This window comes from Marmota flaviventris, chromosome 4 (assembly GCF_047511675.1).
Source record: "Marmota flaviventris isolate mMarFla1 chromosome 4, mMarFla1.hap1, whole genome shotgun sequence".
NCBI classification, from domain to species: domain Eukaryota; kingdom Metazoa; phylum Chordata; class Mammalia; order Rodentia; family Sciuridae; genus Marmota; species Marmota flaviventris.
Window position 1 is genome coordinate 155672908 of NC_092501.1, and position 24463 is coordinate 155697370.

The window sequence follows — 24463 nt, forward strand, 5'->3', positions numbered from 1 at the left end:
CACATAATTTACACTTTCAGACCTCCCTCATTACTTCTTACCTTCATCAGAGGGGAAAAAGTCCATCTGTTCAATGTATGTGAGAAACAGTTTTCAAACATTGATAAAATACATATATTCATTACCAATCAAATACCTGCTCATTTCTTTTAAAAAAAAAAAGAGGGGGGGGCATTCTGTTTCTTTTCTTAGGTTCTTTTTTTTAAGTTGTAGATGAACACAATACCTATATTTTTATGTGGTGCTGAAGATAGAACCTAGTGCATCACACGTGCTAGGGCAAGCACTCTACCACTGAGATACAACCCCAGCCCCCTTGCTCATTTCCTTACCCAGGGAATTAGCATAATCCACACATGTCCTGGTTGGTAGAAAGGAAAATAAAGAAATAAAGCCAAACAAAGCTCAAGTCTAACCTAACTAACATCTAAATCCAAGCTCTCTGCCCCCATCCATGTCTAAATCACTCAATTCCAAGGACACTTGTCACTATACTCCCACAGCTAAGTTCTGATTACTTACGGCCTTCCAATTCAAAAGTCCACATCAAAGAATAAAATCAACTCTTCACACCTGGCCCTTGTTCACCCTCCTCAATCCCTGAGTTACCCAAATTTGTTTACCCCTAAGTCTCCTTATACTTCATCAGACTCTACTATTCACTGTTTCCCGAATATTCCATGATTTCCTTTCTCAAATCCTTCACTCCTACGAGTCTCTCTATCTAGAATAATTTTCATTTCAGATCTACTTTCAGCTCCAAATGCCATCTCCTTTGTTTGGCTCTTTCTGATTCCCCACTTTACTTATAATTTCCCAATGATACAATCCCCTACTTAGATATGTATAAAGCTTATTTTGTAATCTTGTCTCCCATATTTGTCTGCCAACAAGGTGGGACATGAATCATCCATTCTGATTCTTCAAAGTACCTGGCACAGTGCTGGGCACGTAACAAGACTGTGCATGGCACATAGGAGGGACTCGACAAATGTGCTCACTTAATTGACATGCATGTAAAATTAAAAGTCTACCCATTCAGGGTCAGGCGCAGTGATGCGCACCTTAATCCTAGCAACTTAGGAGGCTGAGGCAAGAGGATCACAAGTTCAGGTCCAGCCTTAGCAACTTAACAAGATTCTGTTTCAAAATAAAGAGAGCTGGGATACTACAGTGATACATGCATACCCATGTTTATAGCAGCACAATTCACAAGTGCCAAACTATGGAACCAGCCTAAGTATCCATCAGCAGATGAATGGATAAATCAAATGTGGTATATATACAAAATGGCTGAATAGCCATAAAGAAAAATGAAATTGTGTCATTTGCAGGAAAATGGATAGAACTTGAGACCATTATGTTAAGTGAAATAAGTAACATTCAGAAGGTCAAAGGTCATATTTTCTCTCATATGTAGAAACTAGAGAGAAAGAAGGAAAAGAAAGGTGAGGGTTGATCACATAAAAAGCACAGGAAGATCAGAGGAATAGAGCAAAGAGACCAACGAATGGGATATAGGCCAAATTATATTGTTATATTATGTGCATGTATGAATACATAACAACAAATCCCATCATTACGTACAACTATAATGTACCAATTTTAAAATGTGGAGGAAAAAAATGGCACCGATAAATAAAAAGGGTTGGTGATATCCTCAGTGGTAAAGTGCCCCTGGGCTCAATCCCTAATACCAGAAAAAAAAATGTCTATTCAGATTATGTGAGAAACAGTTTTCAAACATCTATAACATATATGTTCATGTTTATTCATTTACCAAATACTTGCTCGTTTCTTAACCTAGGGAATTAGCATGATCCACACATGTCCTGAATGGCAGAAAGGAAAATTTAAAAAAATATAAAGATTTAAAAAAAGCTCAAGTCTAACCCAACTACCTGCATCTTTACATAAAAACAATCTTAATATTTTATGAATAAAGATGTTTCTTATCATTTATCTAGAAACAATGACCAGTAGTTCTCTTACTAGTTATACTATCACCCCAATTGCTTCCAAAAGCCCCTAGGCTAAATATTACTATCTATCAAAATATTACTATCTTTTAAAACCCCAGGCAATAGTACCATGCAAATCTTGTTCCATGGAGCTTAAAGTCACTGATTATTTATATACAAAACGGAATTTTTTCATGCCCCATTCTTACAATTCGGATTATTTTTAATCTTGAGCTCCACAAAAAAAAGTTTCATTTTCAAGTCTAAAGAAAGCAGAGGTTTTACAGTTCTGCACCTTCATACAGTATGTAAAGAACTACAATATTATAGTACTTTTAATTCATGTAACAAATTTAATGTCAATATATTGTATTGTTGAAGTTTAATATGGCTTTGGGGGTTAATTAAGGACATAGTCAAGATTCAAATTCCTCCATATTTGGGAGATCTTTACACCTAGGGAACATGTTCTAGATGCCAACAGAAAGAGATCTATTAAGTGCCATTTTCCCTAGTAAGCTTAAAAGAAAATTACCTGAGTCCAGCTTTAAAAAAAAAAAAAAAAAAAAAAAGCTCTTAATTTTAGGACTCCTTAGGATGTTAATAGCTACATTACCATAAAATTAAAAGCCTCCAGTCCCACCTTTCTAGCCTGTTCCTCCACTGTTCTTACCCTCAATTCTCAATGAACTCTTATCACTGATGGCAGTTTCCTTTGTCCCTATACAATACCTTCACAAGACAGTCCACCACTACTCCCACCAGTAACATATCAAGCTCCATATTTTCTGGACCTCAAGAAAACTGAGTAACTGATGTAGGTCTCAGCATGCTTCTGCTTCCCAGAAAGCTGACTTCAGACTCAGTACCTTCCTACAAATTCCATCCAGCTGGTCACAAAACTCCCTTCTTTCTTCCAGGATAGAGGCAGAGAACTCTTAAAGGGAACATCTACACAAAAGCTTCCAGGGCCCCATCTCTGTTCCTTTCCTTTTCTGGAATCCTCACTCCTTGGGGACAAGGTCAGTGTCTTAAGCAAATGTTTATCCTTTAATGTCTGTTAAGTGAATAAATGATCAATAACAACCAGAAATCACCTGAATACTAAAGAACTAGAGCCTTAAAAAACTATAATAGTGTTGCATTTTTCTCAGCTAATGTCATCCTTCAAACTTAAAAATTACTCAGAATCTGCTATGATCCTCACAAGGCTTCAGGGCAAGATGTCCTGGCCTAATAATTTAGGAAATACCACAAAGGAAACATGGAGCCAAAAAGACTAACTTCCATCTAGCTCTGCCATCTCTTCTCCCAGAGGTCACTGAAGATGGACATAGGCTGCAAGCCTGCACCACACCAGGCTTAAAACCCAGTGACTTGGTCAGAAAGGAACCAACTCTGGGCTGATTAGTGTCTTCCCATTATATAAGTGACATGAGTAGGCACCAGGCCAAGACCACAAAGAAGTACCATGGGCAGCACCAGTTTTCCTGACCTGAAATGCAATGCCAGTTCTCCCAGCGAGGTGATGGGGAGATGGGAGATGGTGATGGGAGATGGGGAGGGCGAGTTTGGGGCTTGTTAGAGGATATCCAAAATACCAAGACTTCGTGTTATAAAGACAAAAGTCAGCATTTTTTTTTTTAATTCTAACAACTGAAGTCAAGGGGGAAAAAAATATCTCTGATTCTCTCAAATTATGGGAGCTATTCCAAATCCCCTCCCTCAAATAGAATCCTCTACACCTACCAAAGGAGCCCATCTCCACCACCCCAAAGGGTCTCCAAAGTCCACCATCTTCAACCCTTATCATCTTCAGCACTGAAATTCTAGCCCATGATATAGAATTTATCAAATGTAACTGTCCCAATTCAAGAAACCATGTACTGTTGGTGATCCCTCCTTCCTCATGCCACCTCTTACATATTACAGAAAGTTCAACATCAATGGGTTTAAGCTGCCCATTATTAACTCTTCCAGAAAAAAACAATATTGATCAAGAATCTGAGTTTTCAGTGGCAAACTATGTAAAAATTAATAACTTTTAATACCTTCATTGGTTTTTAACAAAATCACCTCCAAACAAGTCAAAAAAAAGGGGCTGGGGATGTGGCTCAAGCGGTAGCGCGCTCGCCTGTCATGCGTGCAGCCGGGGTTTGATCCTCAGCACCACATACAAACAAAGATGTTGTGTCCGCCGAGAACTAAATAAATAAATATTTAAAAAAAAAAAAAAAAAAGCACACACATTCTTCAGTCTCAAAAAAAAATCATATAATAGCAATTTTCTAAAAAAAAGTAAACATTCTCTCATCACACATATCAGAAGGTTCTTAAAAGAATAAAGAAAATAAAAATGGAAAATGAGCATAGTAAAAGCCTGGGAAGAAAAAAGTTAACTTTAAGAGATTTAATATTCTGTAAATTGTAGCTAACATAATAGTTTATAAATGAATCTAATAAACTATAAATATTACGGCCCTCTGCTATCACCATAGGAACTCTGCTTTCTACTGAAGAAAGCAGCACTGTGAGAATGACAGAATAAATAAGTCCTCCGGCTGATCTTAGAAAAGCAACTCTTTCTGTAATAAAACTTGAACCAAAGTTGCCATTTATAACTGGTTTTGTTTGTTTGTTTGTTTTAGAGAAGGCAAAGCAGCCTGAAATGCAAATGCCCTAGATTAACACGCCTTATTCTACAGTAACAAATTTTAGGTTAACAATGCACAGGAAGGTATTTTTCCTCAGGTCACTTAATTATTGGAATGAAAGTACATGTAAAACTATGATCTTTCATCCCTAAATAACATTATTTGATTACAAAATTAATTCTTTCTTCTTGAATAAGTTATTGTCAAGATCTCTTTTAGATTAACTTTGTAATTCTTGATTTTATTTTTTTGTCTATTTCATCCTAATACCTTTTAAACACAAATGCAATACTTCTTTCATGGTTGGTGGATATGAATGTCATTTTCACTACAAACTGGTCTGGGATCAATGAAATGTAGAAGCAAGGAGGAGATCCATCATACAAACAGATGTTTCATATTCTGCTATTGTCTCATTACCCTAGTCAGTAAAGACACTTGATGAAATGAGGAATAAACAAAATAAATTAAAGTCTTTCTTATACTCAGGGGAAAATCCACTGGATCATGAGTCAGCAAACTAGATTTTGTTCTTGTCTCCACTGCTAACTAGCTATTACCACAGACAAGTCAGATGTCATGATGGGCCTCATCTCCTCTGTAAAATTAGGGAGCTAGACAAGAAAAGCTCGAAAACCGCCTTTCATCCCCCAAACAGTATGACCTCATCTTCATATCACACATTTCCATCAACCCTGAGAACTCATGGTACTTTCCAAAAAGAATGGTGTTACCCAATTACTAGTTTTCAAGAAACTCTGATTTTTAAATTATATCTTAAAATATTCTTTTAGACAATCCCTGCCTTTTTGTCAGGGGGCGGGATGATGGGGGCGCTATGTGGAGTGACCTTAAATAAATTATTTCATTTCTCTGTTCTTCAGTTACCCCACCAAAAAACAAAATAATAAAACTATCCATGTCTGGAGCTGGAATTGTAGCTCAGTGGTAGAGCATTTGCCTAGCACATGGGAGGCACTAGTTCAAGCCTCAGCACCATATAAAAATAAATAAATAAAGGTATCTGTCCATCCACAACCAAAAAAATTTAACAACAACAAAAAAAAAAAAACTATCATGTCTACCAATCAGATCTCCCAGAGGCACAGACAAGAATGGTTTTCAAATAAATAAATAAATAATGATGAAATTGTCAAATACAAGACAGGTATGGTGGTACACAGTGGTAACCCCAGCTCCTCAGGAAGCTAAGGCAAGAGGACTGCAAATTCACAGCCAGCCTGGGCAATTTAGCAACATCCTGACTCAAATTAAAAAATAAAAAGGGGTAAGGATGCAACTCAGTGGTAATGTCCCTAAATTCAATCCCTACTACCAAAAAAAAAACCAAAAAACTGTCAAATGCAAATGTTCATTATTTTACATGAGCCTCTTTCTTCTACTAGCATTGAATGCAAAGCTCTTAACTGATCAGTGATATTTTTGTTACCAAAACATATGTGTGTGTCCTTGCTTCAGGAACGTATGCAGCATTGCCATGCATACCTGTATAGGCACTAAGATATACAAGAGTAATTTTCAAAGAATACCAATTTTAATGTCGAAGTGTAGTACCAAAAGTTCCTTACTATATTCACTGCATTCGCTTTTTTCTTGATAGATCATCTACTCATTTATGAAAGTAAAGCAACTGCAAAATATTAGAATATATAAAGAAAAAGTCATATCCCTATGTTTTTGTGTATTTCCTCCCAACATTTTTCTTATACAGAAGTTATATTTTACACGATTGTGACCATACATATTTCTATACACTACTACTTTTTTTACTACTTTTTTTTCCATGGTAGAAATTCTCCATCAGCAGCACTTTCAAGGGTTATATGATATTCCTTCAGGTTGCCCTCCTAAGTAATAACAGCATGCACTTAGTGGGGATTTCCTGTGCGCCAGGCTGTATTCTAAGTGCTTAATGTGCTATTGAGTGCTTCATCACAAAGATCTCTGGGATAAATGCTATTAAGATGCTCATTCTCTGGATGAAGAAACAGAAAGTAGAACAAGGAAATGCAAGAGCTGGGACAGGAGTCTCCTGAGCCCAGGTCATACCCACTGTGTCCTACTGCCATCCCTAGCAAGAACACGTAGGAACTGTGCTCTACCACCATATTCTATTTATACTCTACTCATATTCTATTTATATTCTACTCATATTCTATTCATATTCTACCACCATATTGCTATTTAATTTATTCCTGAAACAAAACAGAAAGGTTTACTAAAGCATCTGTAAGATCATAAAACCTTTTCATGAACAAAATACTGATTTAAAAAAAAAAAGTGAACCATTGCTATATGACACTGCTTATGATTGTTTTTAACTTAGCATGATTAACTTTAACATTTCTATATCCAGAACATCTATTTTCTATTACTCTATTTTCTATGAAAACAGAGTATACGGATCTCTATTACATACATTCAGAGTTTCAGTATAAAGTTCAAAGGGTCAATAAACTTCCGGATAGTTCATGGCCAACAGCTTCAGATACACTTTCAGTTTAATATTCCATAAATGAGAGAAATCTCTTGTCACACCCTCACACTGCCTTAATTGTATTCATCCCTGTCAATTTCAAAGAGAGGGAATGGGAGATTCAAAGTTCTAATCAGATTATAAATCTCCTTGCTATCAACTAACTCTGAGTCAAAAAAAAAAAACAAAACAGAAAATAAAATAAATGCATGAATAAGGAGCCAGAAAAGAAATAGAAAATAAAAGTGTTAAAAAAAAATAATAATTTTACCATCCAAGTGTTTCTTGAGGGTTTTTAAAACTCATTGTTCAATGAATTAACAATACTTCCAGTGGTTTTTATCAGTTGTATTTTTGCTTTATTTCGTTTTTATCTTCTGAGAAATAAGTTACTAAACACCTAACCAAGAGTTACATCAGTGTGTTCTTTTACATCTGGGGGCTCTAAGAGCCACTGGTAAAAATGAAGGGTCCCCAAAAAGGAAATTCTTTAGAACACTATGCAAAGATCATATGGAGATACTGATAATCTGACCAGCTTTTTCTAAACTAAAGCAAACCAGGGCCAGCCTCAAAGTGTAATAAAATTCTTAAGTATAGGGAATATCACTGAATTTACCACAGGTGGCAATGAGAAACTCATAAGATGGAACCTGTGCACTGGGAAAGTGGAATGATCGAAAGGGAGAAAGGGAGAGAAATTAGGGGCACTGGGGCCTCAAAAAAAAAAAAAGGACGAAATAATGAGGTATATAATCTTTGGGATTTGTTTATTCATCAAACAAACAAAAAATTGAGCCACTGCTATATGCCAGGCACTGGTGAACCCATGGTGAGATGTTAGTGAGGGAAGTCTTATTACACAAAACTGAACATAAATAGTGCTGAGCCGTACAAAGAAAAGACAAGACAGGCAGACAGGTTTTAGTTTAGGTGAACAAGCTAAGACTGTGAGTACAGTTCCCAGAGACCTAGGGGAGTGGCTTGGCAGCTGAGGAAGGGTGTAGGGGGTGATTACTGACCCTGGCAGAGGAAAGTGCTTCTGCTGAGGCCCTGGGGCTTAAGAGAGGCTGGCACACAGGACCATTTAAAAGCCCGGCCAGTAAGGAATGGGAGGATGGTGCCTCGTAAGGACAGCACCTACAAGTCAAAGACAGTGGGCAAGCACTGCTTCAGTATTCAGAACTACCCTTATGGATGGAGTAAGAATGGCAACACAGAGACCAGACAGGAAGGACCCCATCCCCTGCTACTGTAGGGACCAGGACAGAGCAGGAGATGGAAAGAAGGGGATGCCAGGCTGCAGAATACCTTAGTGTTGCTCACTCAAGATCCAAGTTCTCCTTGCAAATCATACAGAAAGGACTGTCCTTCCCCGCCCTCTAAAATTAGATGTGGCCTTTGGGCTTGCTTTAATCAATGAAATGGGAGTCACCACATTTTGGTTGTCCCTACAAAAACATGCCTCATTCAAGATGATGGCTGTCTCACCAATCCAGGTCCAGGACAATATGGAAGTTGGTCTCCAGACCACCCTTCAGGGATAGTGGGGGGTAGAAGTAAACTTGATGGTAGTGTAGGGGAGAAATAAACTTTGCTATTTTAAGCCACTGACAGCTGAGAGTCCTTAGCCAATAATGAATGACTCATGATATAACAGAACATAATGGAGATAACAATGCTTGGGTGGCAAAAGCAAAAGGAGATGAACAGCTGGGCACAGTGGTGCACAACTATAGATCTCAGTGACTCGGAAGGCTGAGGCAGGAGGAATGCAAGTTCGAGGCCAGTCTCAGCAACTTAGCAAGGCCCTAAACAATTTAGGGTGACCCTGTCTCAAAATTAATAAATAAATAAAAAGGGCTGGTATGTGGCTCAGTGGTAAAGTGTCTCTGGGTTCAATCCCCAATACCGAAAAAAAAAAAAAAAGGAGATGAAAAAATAAACAATGAAGGAAACAGAGAATTCACGGTTGGTGATGAAAAAATGTTGTTTCTCATTAAAGAAAAAAAGAAAGCAAAAAGGATCATGAGGTTAGGAATGAAAAGTGACAACTTATCTTTCATAGATGCTGAACTTAAGAGGCCGATAAGAGAAACACATACAGGTATCAGGGAGGATAAAAGAAAAGCAGGGCTGTGCTGGGGAACTAAATTATGGAAATCACAATGACATTCTGGTGCTCCCTTCAGAGTGAAATTAAACACTTTGAGAAGGTGAAGAAGACTCCCTTTAGGAACGACCCTGTGCGGTGAATGCAGCAAGGGGAGAGAGTGAAGAGTCAAAGGTAGAGATATCAGGAGGAAGGAGGAGACTCAAGATAACCCTGTTTCACAGAAGGGAACCAAGGGGTTCAGAGTGAAATTAGGGACACTAAGGAAAGAAGTAGGTCACAAGGGCCAGGGAGCTGTGTATAAAGAGGCAGATCCAACAACAACAACAAAAAAAAAAGGATGAAATAATGAGGTATAAGAAGAGAGTGGGGTCACAGGATCAGAGGAAGGAGCCACGGCCAGGAATGGCAAGGGCAGGGGGAGCAGAAAGTGTCTGACAGCCCCCGGAGTGTCAATAGACTCTCAGGTTCTCATCTCTTCCTCACTTGCCAAAATCTGAGCAACTTTTTTTCAGATGAAATAAAATTGCAAGACAAATATACAATAGAAATTAAATTAACTATCTTGTAAAAATAAGTGGCCTTCCTCTGAGGACTATAAGAAATGTGGTCTGTGATAAGAATCCATTTATCATAGCACATTCTCAAAATCATTTCTCCTATCAATCTTTTTCAAAATAGTAAAAGTAATGCATGCCAATTGTAGAAATCTGAAAAGAACAGAAAATCAAAAAGACAAACTGTGAACTTCTCCATAACCCCGTATCAAGGGATAAACACTGGTAACATGCGGCATTCTGGTTGGTGCAGAAGGCTACACGTGAGTCATGCAGATGGCTAGTCAACAGATGTGCAGATGGATTTATGCTAAAGAAAAATGATTTTATGACAGGCACAGTTTTTAAACTTCATTCAAAGCTACATTCCATATCACATAGAATGTCTTATGTCCGAAAACTAAAATTTTTTTTTCAATCTTTGAGTTTTGTGGGAATTAACATGCCTGATCAGATACTGTGGCTAAACAATTTTGTTTTGTTTATTTCTTTACATCCCTCCCAGTCTTTTTTTTCTACACATACACTTTGTAAAAACACAACGTGGTTCATATTGTGCTTATAATTTTGTAACCTGGGCTTTACTCCCTTTAAGAGTAATTTTAAATATAACCAGCCATATTTATTGCCAGAGTTAACAATTCATTCGTTTAATCCTAACAACTACCCCATGAAAAGCTACTATTATCATCACCATTTTTCTGATAAGAAAAACAGGGGGGGAAAGTTTAGCACCTTGCCCCAGGTCATACACCGTTAGTAGCAAAGCAAAGGGGACCTGGAACCTAAGCAGCCTGAATCTAACACACACACACACACACACACACACACACTGCTTTCCAGTGCCATCATGTAAGAATTTTCTCAAGTCATTATTCTTCTAATACAAAAATCTGATGGTTTTATAAATGGTCCACATTCCAATTTATTTAAACCACTACTAGGACCTTCAGATAGTTTGCAGTTCATCGGTAGTTCACATTTTCTGCCCTGAACATTTCATAGTGCTTGAAGCCACATTTTCAACACAGTGATTTCAGGCACTATGCTCTGTGTACTGGCCAAGTCAGGGGAACCCCTTAAGGTTCTTGATACATATATATAGCCTCACTGCAAAAAGGTTATACCACCCATCCATCATGTTATACACTTCCAAGAGCCATAGTTCTCAAAAAATGCCATGTGAGTTGCCCTGGAGTTGGAATTGGGGCGGGGGGCTGCAAACAAAAGTGCTCAATTCACCCCATCATTAAAAATATAGTTTCTATCTTTGCAAATGTGTTTACCAAGAATGGCAGGTTATTTTACTTAATGTTTATTTAATCATTAGTAAGAGTGAATACTTTTTCTCTGCTCTTTATTGGCTAACTATATTCCTTTCTTTGAGGAATTGCCTATTATTGTCGTTTCCTATTTTTCTTTTTTTCAACAATTTTTAAAATATTTATTTTTTAAGTTTTAGGTAGACACAATCTTTATTTTACATTTATGTGGTGCTGAGGATTGAACCCAGTGCCTCCCGCATGCTAGGTGAGCATTCTACCTCTGAGCCACAACCCCAGCCTCCGATTCCTATTTTTCTACTACAGTGTTTCTCCTTTTAAAATTGATTTGTAAGATTTTTTTAAATTTAACTTTAAGCAAGAGATTGAGCGCTGGATAAATAACCAGAAGGCAAATGCTGTTTCTAAGCTTACTGATTGATTTTAACTGTATGGTACTGATGACACACAGAACAGACTTCTGTTAATATGGGAGGCAGGAGGCTAAAAACCTAGGGCACGAAGTCACCATGCCTGCATTCAACACCCAGGTCCTCCACCTATAGTCATTACCTTGAGGTGACTCCATCTCCCCTATGTGAAGCTCTCACCCACATCCTAGGACATTATATGTGCTCAATAAATGCAGTACCCAGAGACAGTCAAGATAATCAATATTTTCCTTTATGAACATAATAAAAGTTTACATTTATTAAGTTCTTACTACTAAGTACTTTACATGCATTACCTTATTTAATATTTATTTTTTAAAACTCTTTAAGATAAAAACATCTAACAATCCCAATTCTCAAATGAGCAAACTGAGGTTTAGGTAGAGTTAGTTTCTCAAAATCCTTTGCTCAACAGTGCAAAAACCAAGACACACTTCCAAAGCCTAGGCCAAATTGGTTTTCTCCTGTATCCTCAAGCTTTAAAAATACCTCCACACTTATATGATTATTGGTTCTTTTTATGCTGTTTCTTTTACATTTATTTATTTAGGTGTGTGATGTAAGGTGGGGCTCTGACATTTTTTTCAACACTCTTTAATGAATGGTGCACCCACCATATTTGACTACTGTTCCCCCAAGGCATCCTAAATGCTTACACATGCATAGGTCTGTTTCTGGGTTATTCTCACAGGTCTCTTCTCATTCCTAGACCTGCATAATACAAACAGTCACATTATTGACTTCCAGGATTACACTTAAGGGAAGATCTCTCTAAGAAGCATATGTTCACGGGCTGGTTTAAACCTCTGTCCTAAAACAGGTTTCAAAAAGACAAGAAAAAAAATCTGTTTTGTGATGTGTCCTCAGCCAATACTTGAATCTATCCCCAAATTTAGCAACTGTATTTCTCAAAGCTTCTCTCCCTTCCTCTTAAAACTTGATCTTTTTTTTTTTTTTTTTTTTTTGGCAGGAGGGGGTATTGGGGATTGAACTAAAGGGCACTCAACCACTGAGCCACATCCAAGCCCTATTTTGTATTTTATTTAGAAACAGGGTCTCACTGAGTTGTTAAGTACCTCACCATTGCTGAGGCTGGCTTTGAACTCATGTTCCTCTGCCTCAGCCTCCTGAGCCACTGGGATTAAAGGTATGTGCCGCCGCACCCAGCAAAACTTGCCCATTTTTGCCCAAGTTGCCCAAGTAGGCTTTCTGGCCTACCCGGGCATTCTAACCATTTGATGAATTTCTTTTTTTTTTTAATATTTATTCTTAAGTTTTAGGTGTACACAGTATCTTTATTTTACATTTACGTGGTGCTGAGGATCGAACCCAGTGCCTCGTGCATGCTAGGCGAGCACTCTACCTCTGAGCCACAACCCTAGCCCCTCAATTTCTTATTGTTTCCCAGAAAATAAAAACTTTAAAATCTCCCTTATCTCTGTATTTTCCAGGTCCAATTCAATTCTTCATAAAACCATTGCCCAAGTACATGATTTCTCTGTGAGTTCACCTTCCTGTTCTCTGAACCACATATTTTATTCTTTCAATGATGCTACTTTGTACAGTTACCATATTTTTGTTGATGTCCACCTGTGTAGATTATAAATCCTTGTGCTCGCTTCGGCAGCACATATACTAAGATTATAAATCGTTCATGAGCAAGGGCCCACTGACTGATACATCATATTCTCAGCACCCAGCAGCAAGTCCTAACTTAGAGCAGGACTTCAGATATGTGGATAAAGATTTCACAATTCTGTCCCTCCTAGTTCGAATGCCCTCTTGTCTAATATTCATTGTACTAGGAACCAAAGAAATAGAACCTGTTGTTGATTATCTTGTTGGAGATGGGCCTCCACCCAGCTTCCTGTATTTTAGGACATTTCTGTTTGTTAGGACTCTCCGAGAGGGTGGAGAAACAGTGAGTTTCAGTTGTCAGCTTACTAACATATCTGATTTTAAATTACAGCCAAAATGAGGTTTTACCTTACCTGGGGATTTCAAAGAACACCCCTACTAAGGGTCTCACATTACCTCAGATAACACTGGAATCTTGAATTCATGGAGTGGAGCGGGGCAAGGGAGGCCTCAAGAAGAGTGCAGTACATTATCTTCCTGCCTTCTATCCACACTCCTTCAGTAACACAAAGAAAAATTCAGCAATGACCTGACTTGGTGTCATTTCATTTCATATTGCTGGATTTCAGGGTGTGGAATGGTACCCTTGGCAAGGGACTGACATAGAAGGAAAGTCTGAAGCTGAACACACCAAGATAAGATCAGTAAGGAAGATGAGCAGCCAGATAACTTGCATATTAATACCCAAATGCAAGATAGTCTGAGCACCCATGCAAAGTGTCACAATATTTACACAAATCTTTCAGGGGAAGGATATTTTTAGGCCTTGGGTGATATATTCTCTTAGATCTACATCATTATGATGTTGCCTTTAATATATCTGAAAGACCTGAGCTAAAAATTCCTTCAGGAATTCTAAAAGAAATCACAACTCAATTCTTGTCAGGGAATTGTGGGGGGTGGGGGAAGACTGAAGAATGAATTCAGGGTCACTCCATTACTGAGCCACAACTCCAACCATTTGTATTTTGAGATAGGGTCTCACTAAGTTATTGAGGCCACTCTGGAACTTAAGATCCTCCTGCCTCAGTCTCCGAGTTGCTGGGATTATAGGAAGGCACCCCTGCATCTGACTATTTCTAGCTTTTCTATTTGGGTCACAGACATTTTGAACATCCACCCTTTCTGACTACTGTAAATTTGTGGAAAGCTAATTCTGAATTTGTGAATATTCTTATTCATTACCAAAAAAATCATAAATTACTTTTCCCACAGCTAGGAATAGTACTAGTAGTACTTCTACTACTCTTACATAAGTAGCTTAGAATGAAAGTCTGTTGATAGGATAAAAGCCTCAATAAACAACTTGTACAGCTCCTTATTTAACAGAACAGGAACTCTGAGGTTCTAAGAAGTAAATGTAACTATTCCAAGAGAACTTAAATAGCTGGCAGCATGTATGCTTCATCTGTACTGCTCATTTAATCCTCCCAACAACTCTATAAGGTAAATACAATTATCATCTCTACTTTAGATGAGAAAACTGAGATCCTACAAGGTTAAGGTATAATATCGGAGACAGCACAGGTGGAAAGGGCAGAACTGGAATTATAATCCCTGCCCTGAACTACTATCTAAAGGATTAAAACCCAGAACTTCTGACCTCATGAACGCTCTCTCAGTCATAAGTCATTCTAAGGCTCACAAATGAGCAAACCACATTTGAAAAGGACTGCAAAATTTTTCTGGATCTTAATTAGAACAAACTAACAATCAAAGATACTATTTAAAAATCTGGGAAATCAGAATAACACATCAATGAACTATTATTACTTGTATCATATGACATTATATAAGAAAATATTCCTGGTTTTTTAATAATATATACTAAGTGTACAGGGTAAAATGTTATAAGGCTTAGAACTCAAGATCACAACAACAACAACAACAAAGGAAAACTGGGACAGATTGAGCAAGCGTGACAAAATCCTTATAATCAGTGAATCTCAATTATGGAACATGAAGGTTCATATTATTCTTTCTACTTTTTTGTATGCTTATTTTCAAGTTTGTCATATATATTAATGCAAAATAATTTATAAAGGCACATAAAGCTGAGTCCAAGAAAAATGAAGCTATCAAAAATGATAATTATATGAACACATATCACTCATATTTTAATGTTTATTCTTTAATGGCAGTCTTTATTACCCATTGAACTATTTAATTTCATCGTTTCTGATCTGATCTCACAATGGTCCATTCATCAATATTTGAAGTGTGGGAAGATATAATTAAACCCACACATTGTTAATTTCTTTTTAGGCCATCTGCAGAACTACTTTATTAGTCAGCTAGTTAAGAATATTCATTGAGCATTTATTATGCTATGGGTATTGTATTAGTGCTGACCCAAGTTATCAAAGAGACAGAGCAGAGTAATAATACTTCTATCCAAGGTAGAAGGTAAGGCTTGGTTTGAAGCACTGTTTCCAGAGAGGAGCAGGGTTACTTTCTTAGATCCTTATTCAACAGAGACAGGCCAGAATTTATGTGGCAGGTATACCTGCTGTGACTTCCTGGCACACTGAGCAGCAAGAAGTGGCAGAATAGCAGGTAGGAAGCGAGGGGCAGGAGGTTTATGGGTAATTCTGAGTGTCTGTAAGCTCTCCCAGATTTCTCCTTCTGCAATGCAGAACCACTATAATGCATTTTCCACTCAGCCAGGGAGCCCCTCATGCACCTGAGTAGGCCCACTGCTTTCCTGCATTTTATAATTGTTTCATCACAGGTTCCATCAGACAAGTGATCACAGGCAGGTAAGACTAAGAACTGAGACACCAGCCAGGCATCTGGTCATGCCTAAGGGTGTCCAGGGAGAAGGGATGTTCTACTAAAATGTCATGAGGTAACAGCAGAAGTGTATGGATATGGGAATGGACGATACTAGGTCACTATCGGTAGGCCATCCATTGTCAGAAAGGACATATATTCAAGGACTGCTGTATATCAGTAATAAGAGGTGTAGTACCTGTGTTGGCACATCTATGCTCTATCTAAATGTCTTATTAAACTCATTCCTCCTCTTCAGCTGGGTCTGTTATGGCACAGCAAAATGTCCTACGGACTCTTCTTTTGCCTCAAAACCCTTATGATCACAACTGGCCCCAGTTTAAAAAGTTCCAGGTGAGGGACTGGGTTAGTGGCTCCCTGATAGAGCATGTGCGAGGCACTGGGTTCCATCCTCAGCACCACATAAAAATAAACAAAAAATTTATTTAAAAAAATAAATATATATTTTTTAAAGTTCCAGGTGAGAAAAGAAAAGACGCCACAGAGGTTGTGGGCTTTATCATTAACGTGCTCTCTCACTGGCAAGTCAGAAAGATGCAGGCAGTCATACTTAGGCCAAAGCAACAGATGTTAGCTGAGGTTTTGGAAGATATGGCCAGGTTATGATCTGCTCTACTCCTTACCATCAACTAATCAGCTTCAGACCCAGAACGTCTGGACAACCCCTCACACACAGCACCACAGAAGCCAGAGAATCGTTTTGAAGGCCCATCTTCTCTCGCAACGTTCCAACAAACAGCACAAGTCACCTACCCACAAACAAGTCCCTTAAGAAAACAAATGACTGGGACAATGAATGCAAGGAGCGGCTAAAAGTTTCCAGCTTCCCCGCAGAGCTCGCTCCTGCTCTTACACAGCTACACTCCCACACCATCCAGCCATGAGTGTGCTGCTTTTCCAAATACAGCAGGACCAGCTCTAGCTGTGGAAGAGTTGATTTAAAACTTCACCTTCCTCACGTCCTGAGGCCTATTCGTTTAAGGCATTCCACCACGGCCAGATTCGTCTTGGGCTGCTTGCTTTGCCTGCCTCAAATCTCCAAACTTCACAGTAATTGCACGAATGCTGAAATACTACTAGTTCCTATGGGCCCCCTAAGCCTTCATAAGAGGCGGCCAAACCCTAAGATGCCAGCTTAAGGCACCAAGAGGAGGAGAGAATGTTGAACCCCTTACATCCCGAAGTTCAGCCCACCCTAGGGATCCGCGGGGGCTATCGCCCACTCTTGGCGGACTGGTACAGGAAGACCCCACCTCCACTCTCCGCGCCGGTCCCTGCCACAGGTGCCGTCCCCTCCGTAACACGCCAAGAGTGGCAGGCTGCGGGAAGGACGGGGGTAGGGGATAAGCAAAGTAATTTCCCAGGCGGCCGAGTAGATACAGCGGGGTGGAGAGTTGAGGCAGAGGGCGATCTCACTCGGAGGAAAATCCCCAGGAGGGAAGGGGCAGCAATGGGGAGAGAGCACGCGGACTTGGGAAGGGTCTGCGAGTTGCTGACCCTCCAGGATCTTCTCTTCTCCCCAGTCCAACCCCCTCTTCTTCTTTCCCCACAACCTCTAAATCCCGCGGATCCAGCGCAGCCGATTTAGAGGCGCCCGGCCCCGGCGCGCCCGGCTACCTGCGCCGCCTCCCGCCTCCCTCCTCCCTCCTCCCTCGGTCGGTCCCCGGTCGCCCCGCACTCACCAGGAGCACCGAGCCGCGTACCACCTCCGACACGCTCTGCCGCAGCTCGGCCGCCGTGCCCGGCTTACTCAGTGCCCGGGTGAACTTCCGAGTCTCCGCCGAGGCGGGCAACAGCGGCGGCTGCGACATCCTCCTGCCGCTGCCGCCTGCTCCTGCTCCCGCGGTCGGGCCCGGCCGCGCCGCAGCCAGGTGCGCCCTTGCCGCCCGGGCGGCTCCGCACGCAGCTCCCGGCGCCGCCGCCCGCCCGCTCCCCCCGCTGCAGCCGCCGCCGCCGCCGCCGCGCGTCCAGCTGCCGCAGCCGGGGCCGCGCCCTCCGCGCCGTGTCACTCCCGGAGGCGCCCTCCGAGGCGCCCGCGGCCCTCAGTGTTCTGAGCAGCGCCCGGGCTCGCTCGGGACGACCGTGTGTGTGGAGACGGCTCCCCCATGCCACCAGCCTCCCTCCACGGCCGCTCGCCGGGCCTCCTTCTCGGGGCGGGGTGTCCGGCGCGGCGCGGGGCGGGGCGGGGCGGCCGGCGGGCGGAGGAGGGGCCGGCGCGGCAAGACGGCGGGCTCGCAAGTCCGCGCGGCCCGGAGCAGTAGCGAGGCGGCGGGACTGGCGCGGGCAGCGCGGGACCCCTATCCCAGGAGGTGCGGGGCGCACGTCCGAAGACCCCAGACGAGGGTCGCGCATGCCGCCCGCGGGTCGCACAGCTCTAAGAGCCCCGCCGCGCTCGTGGGGACCGCGAGGTCCCAGGGGGGTCGGGGCTTGGTGACACCACACCCAGCTGACGGTCCCGGCCGAAGCCCGGGACGGAGGTCTAAGGAAAGTGGCCTTCATGCAGCACCGAGAGCACAGAGCCCTCCTGAGACCACGGCGGGGGGACCTGGACGGAGCGCTCTTGCTCCGGACCAGAATCCGCCGGGTCGCCCCGGAGGCATCGGTAGGACCAGGACGACGAGGACGGGAAGGGCGTGTGGGACACGCAGACCCGGGCCCGCCTGCTGCGTCACCTTGGACGTGGGCAAATTTCTGGGCCTCATTTATCTCGTCTGTAGCCTGAGAACAACTGCCTGCAGGGTCCAAGTGACCCGGCGGAACCGACTGGTGCCCCTCCGCAGCCCGACAACCGGGCTCGGTGCCTGGAAGCCCGGGATGCGCCCGCCTGCGAGGCCACCGTGATCCCGAGGGCCAGCGCTGCTAGTAACCGCCTTCCCTTGCGAGGAACTTCTCACACAGCCTGTCCCGCTTCCCATCCCTAAGGGGCCCCCGCGCCTCCTATTCGTTTTTCCCTCTTTTCTGAGGAAACCCTGCGCAGCCTCAGCCTGTCCGCGCCGCTGAGAAGGCGCGCGGGCAGATTTGCGCTTGGCCCGCTGCGCATGCTCGGTAGTCTTGGTTTGGGCGGGTTATGGGGCGGGGAGTCTATCATAAGGGGGTTCTTCTGATTGGTCGGGCTGCTTAGGCCACGCCTGTCGGCTCGATGGACAGCTACTTACCTGCGGGATTGGCTTCCGCAGTGCCCTATGGCCTTGAAAACCCGATCTTGGGGTATTCCTAGGCTCACCTCCTGCGCAAATTCCCTGAAGCTTCGTAACTCGCGTCCCTGCGTTAAAAGAAACTGCCCCATTGCGTCCCATTCCACCAGAGAGCCAAACACCCGCCTTAAGCGTAATCTTAAAGCGGTAGGGGAAAATACCACATACTGCAGAAAGCAAAACACCACCGTTCTGGACTTAATGAGCAAGTCTGGCACATAATAAGACTGGAGATTAAGCATGCAGTAAGCACTCAATAAATGCTTACTAGATAGGATTGTTTTCTTAGTGGGTTGGTAACCCTGAGTGAGCCTGACAGGTTGGAAGATAAACAGAACAAGGCATGTGTGATAAAAACACTAGTGACACATACCAACCCATTTCTTCCTCGTGAAATGAAGTAATGGCTAACACATGCCCAGGCCTCTGAGAAGTATAGTGGCCCCCAACACAGCCAGTGGCAGGTAGAGCAGTCTGCAGGCCAGCCTCCCACTGCCTTCTACAGGGAAACTGATACTGTTTTGTATAATCATGCAGAGCTTGCTCTGGGATATGTCAACCCTGTTCTTTTCTGAACTGTTAGATACTAGTCTGAATCATGAATTAAGTTTTTCTCTTTGAACTTCTGACTCCTTTAAATGTCCTAAACAATTTAAACTTTTCCCCAGTTTTGTTACTTTGTTCTCTCTTTGTTCTCTTCTTTCATAGAAGGCAAACAGATTTTATATTTTATTTTTTTAAACTCTTTTTTTAAAATATTTATTTTTTAGGTGTAGATGGACACAACATAATGCCTTTATTTTTATGTGGTGCTGAGGATCCAACCCAGGTCCCCCCAGTGCTAGGCGACGATCTACTGCTGAAGCACAATCCCAGCTCCAGATTTTATTTTTTTAGAGAGAGAGAGAGAGAGAGAGAGAGAATTTTAATATTTATTTTTTAGTTTTCGGCGGACACAACATCTTTGTTTGTATGTGGTGCTGAGGATCAAACCCGGGCCGCACGCATGCCAGGCGAGCGCGCTACCGCTTGAGCCACATCCCCAGCCCCAGATTTTGTATTTTAATTAAAAAAAAAAAATCCACTCTGTCTCATAGTATTCTAGAGGAATCAGTCCACAAGCTTAAGTGGAAAGTTCTTTTTTCTGACCATTGTCAGTGTTTTGATGATGGCGTTCAGCTTGCCAAATGTCACTGATAAAAAAAGAAAAAAGAAGCAGCCAAGTCACGCTACGTTCTAGGGTTTTGTTTTCTTTATTCTTTCCTTTTGTTTAAGTGCAATATTATAAAAGAAAAGAATATCTATTTCATCCATGATCCTACAACTTCTGAATTCTGTACTTCTGTACTTGCTTGCTGGTTCAGTATATCCTGAATTCATAATTTTTCTTTTCTTACTGTTAATGTGCTAGCAGTAACTATTGACAATGTCTAACCAAGTACAGGTTCTTGCAGTCATGGAAATGTGAACTAAGCCCAGGAAGGCAGATTTGCTTAGCCTTTTCTTCCTGGTTAAGAAGTGAAGTGCAGGGCTGGGGATGTGGCTCAAGCAGAAGTGCGCTCGCCTGGCATGCGTGCGGCCCCGGTTGGATCCTCAGCACCACATACAAACAAAAATGTTGTGTCCGCCGAGAACTAAAAAATAAATATTAAAAAAAAAAAAAAGTGAAGTGCATTGGTGACAAATAGAGCATTCCTCATGTTTATGTTTCAGCAGAAACACTGTATGAGTTGAATTGTCCTCTCCCTGCAAGAAAGTCCTAACGCTGCCACCTGTAAATGTGGCCTTGTTTGGGAATATGTCTTTATGGATGCAATCAAGTTAAATGAGGTCCTATGAAATTGAGCACAAATGGCCTCCTTATTAGAAGAGGCACAGATAGCAACACTGGGGAGGGACACGTGAGACCACAAAGGTAGGGATTGGAGTGATGTATCTACAAGCCAGTGAATGCCATGAAGCTGGAGAAGCCAGGAAGTTTTCTTCCCTAGTGCCCTCAGAGGGAGCGTGGCACTAGTGACACCTTGATTTCAAACTTCTAGCCTCCAGATTTGTGAGACAACAAATTTCTGTTCTAAAGTACCCAGTTTTTGGTACTTTGTTACCAAAACCAATATATTTTGAATGCATTTTTTAAAATTCCCACCAGAATGGGGTCATAATTATATGAGTTCTTCTGACATTGACTCTTCCCTGGGGAGAAAGGCCACATGATAGGAGGAGATGTATCAGCTCAGGTAAGTACCTGCCTGGGATGAAGTTGACATCTAGGCAGACCAGATGTATGTTGTTTAAGGTGTGGCAGAAGATACAGCCATCTACTTCGGCTTGAGGGAGGAACCTAGACTTTGTTTTTCCAGAACTACAGGAAGCAAGCTTTCCTTTCTGTTAGGGTGAGACCAGTAAGTTGTGGAGATGAAATATAATTGTAGCCAGACTTGAAATTTCAACAACTGTTCAACACCCAAATATTTATAATCCAAGCATTGCCCAGCTTTTAATGATAACCTCTTACTATGTCACTTCCTTGTTAAGTTTGCTTTAAGATTTACATGTCTTAAAATAAAAACAATAAAATAAAATAAAAGATTTACATGTCTTAATGACACATAATTAGTTTAAAATCATTTCAAAATATATCTTGAAAAAGCATATCTGGTTTTATCAAAAACAAACAGTAGCCTGTAAAGTAGGTACTCCTGAGGATTGTAGCATCTAGGGAAGGGGACTTGCATTACTTTGTCCTTGAATTAATTGAGTTTTATAAATAAACATCTACTATTTTTATACTTAATAAAAAGCATAGTGAGCAGACAGCTTTAGCTACTAGCTCTTATCCAGGTCTGCCACAGCTACAAAAAGGATCATTCATACACTTGCCAAGGAAGCTCACATTAGGTGAATTAATGAAGTAGGAGCAGAAAGGCTTGGGCAGTCAGGCTAATAATGGGAACATTCTCATAGAACATATTTCTTTCAAATCTTTCTGTTGGTTTGGCAAAGCATCACTGGTCCATTTCTCCCTCTACCCACAACTATACCTTTCCCTTCCCCTCACAGGTATTGATCCCTAGTAAACATCTCCCCAAACTTGCACCCCAAACTTCATCTCAGCATCTGCTTATAGAGAACTCTGTCTGCAGCAATCAAGGTTGCAGTGCAGAGAATCAGATGGAAGTATGAGGAAAAGGTAGAGTAGGAAAAAAATCTAACATGAAATAGAAGGAGGAGAGAACAATCCACACCTAGACACATCATATTGAAACTGCAGAACAATGCAAAGAGAATCGGCCAGAATGAAAAGACGGACTACTCACAAAGATAAATGACAATTCAACAATAACAATGAAAGCTAGAAAACAATGGAATAATAACACCAGTATGCTGACACAAAATACGTGCCAACTGAGAATTCTATGCTGAGTGAAACTACTTTTCAAAAATGAAGGCAAAATGCAAAGAACCAAGATGATATCAAAGAGAAACAAAAAATCTAAATAGGCCTGTTACCTTAGTGGTTGAATTAGTATTATAAAACTTTCTATAAAGACATGACGTGGTTTTATAACAATAAAGCTAAAGGAAGTCACAAAAAAAGTAAGAGCTAATAAACCAGTTCAGCATTGTTATAAGATGTGAGATTAATATATAAAAATCATTTTTAATTTTATACACTAGAAGAGAACAATTCAAAAATGAAATTAGAAAAACAGTGTTAATTACAATAGCATTAAAATAATAAAATTTTTAGGACTAAATTTGACAAAATGAATTTAAGAGTTGTAAACTGAAAACTAGAAAGCATAAATTAAGTAAGACTAAATAAATGGAAAGACATACCATGATATTAGACTGCAAAACTTAACATTAATAAAATGAAAATATTCCCCAAATTAATATACAGTTTCAGTACAATTTCTATTAGATCTCAATTGGCTTTTTGCAATTTCAGCTGACAAACTGATCCTAAAATTTATGTGGAATTGCAAGGAACTAACCAACACCATCCTGAAAATAAAACAGAATTAAAGGTTTCACAAAACTTACTGTAAAGCTACAGTAAACTGGACTGTATAATTTTGGCCTAAGGATAGAAATGTAGATCAATAAATATTATAGTCCAGAAATAAACTGATACATTATGTGCAAGAGTGTCATGGACACCCAATGGGCAACAAATGGTGGTATTCTTTTACATCCATATGTTAAAGAATAAAGTCAGGCCTCTGTATCACACCATAGGCAAAAATTAACTCAAAATGGACCAAAACCTAAATGCATGAGCTAACACTATGAAACACTTAAAAGAAAATAGAGGGATTAATCTTTGTGAACTTGGATTAGGCAATGCCTTCTGAGATATAACACCAAAAGCACAAGTAGCCAAAGAAAATAGATAAATTGAACTTAATCAAAATTTAAAAAAAAAAAAAAAAAAAACTTTTATGCTTTTCAAAGGACACTATCAAGAAAGTAAAAGGATAGAGCTGGTGTTGTGGCTCAGTGCCCACATATAAATAATAAAATAAAGGTCCATCAACAACTAAAAAAATTTTTTTAATATTTATTTTTTAGTTTTCTTTTTTTTTATTTTTATTTATTTATTTTTTTTAAATTTTTTATTGTTGGTTGTTCAAAACATTACAAATTTCTTGACATATCATATTCCACACTTTGATTCAAGTGGGTTATGAACTCCCACCTTCACCCCATACACAGATTGCAGAATCACATCAGTTACACATCCATTGATTTACATATTGCCATACTAGTGTCTGTTGTGCTCCGCTGCCTTTCCCATCCTCCACCCTCCCCCCTCCCCACCTCTCCCCTCCCCTCCCCTCCTCTCTCTCTACCCCCTCCACTGTGTAACCCTGAGGGTCTCCTTCCATTACCATGCAATTTCCCTTCTCTATCCCTTTCCCTCCCACCTCTCATCCCTGTTAAATGTTAATCTTCTTCTCCTGCTCTTCGTCCCTACTCTGATCTTAGTTACTCTCCTTATATCAAAGAAGACATTTGGCATTTGTTTTTTAGGGATTGGCTAGCTTCACTTAGCATAATCTGCTCTAATGCCATCCATTTCCCTGCAAATTCTATGATTTTGTCATTTTTTAATGCAGAGTAATACTCCATTGTGTATAAATGCCACATTTTTTTAATCCATTCGTCTATTGAAGGGCATCTAGGTTGGTTCCACAGTCTTGCTATTGTGAATTGTGCTGCTATGAACATCGATGTAGCAGTGTCCCTGTAGCATGCTCTTTTTAGGTCTTTAGGGAATAGACCAAGAAGGGGAATAGCTGGGTCAAATGGTGGCTCCATTCCCAGCTTTCCAAGAA

General features: G+C 40.8%; 1 protein-coding gene across 13 annotated transcripts in view; it reads right to left on the reverse strand.

The window, feature by feature from the left end:
* Dock9 (dedicator of cytokinesis 9) overlaps positions 1 to 17760 on the reverse strand; it is a 288524-nt gene extending 270764 nt beyond the window's left edge. For all 13 annotated transcript variants that reach the window (XR_011707424.1, XR_011707425.1, XM_071611603.1 and 10 more), the window contains exon 1: positions 17610 to 17760. Coding sequence is in view for 11 of the 13 variants with exons in the window: in XM_071611603.1 (XP_071467704.1) it covers positions 17610 to 17738 (129 nt within the window). In the remaining 2 variants the exon portion in view is untranslated. The remainder of the gene's footprint in view (positions 1 to 17609) is intronic.
* Between the last annotated feature and the right edge of the window lie 6703 nt (positions 17761 to 24463).